The sequence below is a fragment of the Corylus avellana genome, chromosome ca5 (genome assembly GCF_901000735.1).
Source record: "Corylus avellana chromosome ca5, CavTom2PMs-1.0".
NCBI classification, from domain to species: domain Eukaryota; kingdom Viridiplantae; phylum Streptophyta; class Magnoliopsida; order Fagales; family Betulaceae; genus Corylus; species Corylus avellana.
In genome coordinates, this window is record NC_081545.1 from 26,759,239 (window position 1) to 26,762,617 (window position 3,379).

General features: G+C 32.6%; 1 protein-coding gene across 1 annotated transcript in view; it reads right to left on the bottom strand.

Annotated features, from left to right (window-relative positions):
* Positions 1 to 1,436: 1,436 nt before the first annotated feature.
* The window catches only part of LOC132182044 (protein DETOXIFICATION 1), an 8,665-nt gene continuing 6,722 nt past the window's right edge, over positions 1,437 to 3,379 (bottom strand). Inside the window, exons 3-5 of the mRNA XM_059595252.1 lie at positions 3,129 to 3,367; positions 1,594 to 1,799; positions 1,437 to 1,481 (exon numbers count right to left, since the gene is read on the bottom strand). Of these exons, the coding sequence (XP_059451235.1) occupies positions 1,437 to 1,481; positions 1,594 to 1,799; positions 3,129 to 3,367 (490 nt within the window). The remainder of the gene's footprint in view (positions 1,482 to 1,593; positions 1,800 to 3,128; positions 3,368 to 3,379) is intronic.

A 3,379-nucleotide genomic window follows, 5' to 3' on the forward strand; every position in this document is an offset into this window, starting at 1 on the left:
TTTGTTAGTTTTAGGTTTTTTCTAGAAGTTTTAGTATTTTTATTTATATTTTACTAAGGATAATTTCGTCATTGGGGGGAACATTGACAATTTTTGGTAGTTTGGGGGGGACATTGTCACAATTGAAAGTTTGGGGGGGATATTGTCAATTGAGTGGTAGTTTGAGGGGGTTATGTGGACTTTCCCCTAATTTTAAATATTCAACTTTCGTTTTATTCTCAATATTATATTGGATAGATGTGACCACGCCTATTATTTATTTATTTTCAATAAAAGTTTACTCAAAAGTTGATAAACGCCGTCATATCAAATCTAATGTGATGTGTGTTGAGTATATAACATTATTTTGTACCAAATCATTTATTATTTAGTGTAAATGCTCAAAAAATCAACAGAAAAAGATGAAGTAATGCTAGAAAATATATTTTTATTTTACAATTATTTCATAATACTAATGTGGCCACCCAAATTAATATTTCGGTCAATGCTTGTTAAAAAATAAAAAATAAAATTAAGTTTGTTTGAGACTACTATATCAGTATTATGAGATAATTATAATCATAATTATGAGATAAAAATATGGTATATCAAATTACTCAAAAAGATATTCTAGTAGACGCCTTTCCAGTCTTACCAAAGTTTTTTACTCTTTTGTTTTAGCGCAAAATATTTCTACCCTACTTTATGTTCAGTTGAATCTTTTGGTTGATGAAGTTCACATTTATTTTTTTTAGAAAATTTTGTAGAGTGCTTGTAAGGGAACTCTACCGCTTTTACCACAAATCCTTTATAAATTAAAGTGGCTATCCATAATTGATAAAATAATTAAGAAAAAAATTTGAGTACTTGTCAATTTAATTAGTTTGTGACCCGCTAACTTGTCAACCATATATATACTCTTAATCATTTCACAAAATTATGGACTAGCCACATCAATTGTAAGAAAATTTTAGTAAAAGTTGTAATACACCAAACATATTCGAATGAAAGTGCTAGAGATACTACCAATTTCACTGCAATTTTTCTACAAACTAATGTAACAATTAAAAAATTTTAATCTTTAAGTTGCTAATATGGCAACATCAATATGTAAAGAGCATGTTGTAAATTTTGTAGTGCTTTTGTATTATGTGCATGCATGTCTTGTCAGCAGAAATGCAAATCCAACTCTAATATGAGGGTGTAATGGGTGGACTCTTAATTAGCATTGATCAATAAAGTTGGATCTTGGATACTACATAATTTATGTTACTATTTGGAACTCATTCGATATAAAGAAATACTAACAGAAATCAGGAATCCAGGCCCTATAAATAAATAATCTACAGCAATTTTTAGTTTGTTGCTTGCTACATTTAGAGAACTTTGGAAACAGCTAATCGACATAGGGCTTTGTCCATCATATTCAGTTCCCTCTGAGTCTGAAGTGATCTGAACTAAGAATCACCTCCCTCGAGTATCCTCTCTCTTGCTTTTATTGCCTGCAGCATCCACATAAATCTATTAAGTATTAGAAAATGGTTCAGTCTAACAATTAAGTTGAAAATAAAGTGCAGAGAAGGGTGAAATTTTTTTCTTTTTTTAGCTAAAAACCTGCTTTTGCCAATTGTTGAAACAGGTTCTGAGAGCAAGCAGAGTAGCTTGGACAGTAGATCCTGTCACTAGTCCAATCCAAAGGCCTTTGCCTCCTAAGTGTAAAACGAAACCCAAGACAACACCTATTGGAGTCCCAACCAGATAATATGCACCAAGATTGACATAGGCTCCTATATGCTGCAACCCACTTCCTCTAGCAACTCCTGATGCATTAATTGTAGAAAAATAAGATTATGGTATTAGAATAAATCTTCTATAAAGAGACTTTAAGTGGCCCACATGTCACATATAAAGTTTAACTTTAATGCGAATGGGATGCAAAGGAGATTCACACATAGGAAAAATGCAAAAAACTATCATACAGCCTAAAACATTAGATTTTTTCTTATTTCTTCTTCTTCCTTCCATTTCTTCTTCTCTCCCATTTCTTCCTTCCAGCTGACTACTCATCTCCCATTTCTTCTTCTTTCTTCTTCTTCCTTCTGCTGAAACGCTGGCCTTGACCCACGGCTAGCTAGGTCAAGGCAGCAGCTTGATGGTGATCCCTTTAGGGTGATAAAATCCTTAAAGGGTTAACCTTCCCCTCTATGATTTAGTTTTGAATTAAAAAATAAGTTTTAAAGCATTAAAATCGATTTTTGAGGCATTAGAATCGATTTTTGAGGTTGTTTTTGTGTTTTCCAGTTGTTTTCCGTGGGTCTCGCGGCCCACGGCGTGGGTCTACTGGGTTTGGCAACCAATGGTATTTTTGGTATTTTTTTCACTTTGATTTGCTATGTTTGTTCTCATTTTGGTTTTCTATAATTTTCTTAAATGGATGAGGTGTCACAAGGTGGTTGGTTGCTGTAAAACACCACTTTTGCAACCCATCCGCATGGTAGGGGTTCTCCACATATATTATATTTGTATGGTGTATTATATTAATATAATACTTATTAAACTAAAATTTTCTGTAATTAAAATACAAATAACTATTAAGATGAAAGGTTGTCTCTTTAAGTGTTTCATTTAAACTAATGTCTTTTAACATAAGGAAGCAACTATTGATTATGGATTAGGGTATTGGTTTATCTATAAATTAATCTGTGATTCTCCATTCGTGACAACTTTAACGTAAGAAAAAGATAAGTCAAAAACTCTATCTGTTACTTCTCATTTAGACATATTGTGAGGGTTTAAAGATTCTAAAAATTCACAAACGTTCAATCTTGATTTTTCTATTCAAGTATTTAACAATGGCCAGAGGTAGCTGTTATTGTGGTTCTCTTTTATGTTTATATGTTATTTTTCTCAACAAAATCTCTCATATGGACCTATATATGACTTCTGTTTAGGCTGACACATTTATGTATTTTGAAGGAAGATATTGACATTAGGATTACCAGGAAAATATTCTAGAAAGAATATTAAATATTATATCTTCAATTGATAGAAGTTAATCTAAAGTTCTGCTCCAAAACACACAACTCTGTATCTCTCGTTGACAGTATCTCAAACCTCCTATATATATATGAGAGATGTGAGAATGTTACCTGAAAAAACAGCTTGTAAACTATCCATAATAATCGAGAGACAAATCCAAGGCCCCATATCTGCAACATGGTCCACAATTTCCTTCTCTTTGCTGAAGGCATTTCCCAAAACATTGCGGCAAAAGAAGAGAATCATGCTTACAGTAACCATCTCTGCAATTGATACAAGTATTATGGCCTTGACAGCCACTTTAGCTGCCTGTGGATTCCCAGCTCCCAACTCATTTGAAACCCGAGTACTACAGAATGAT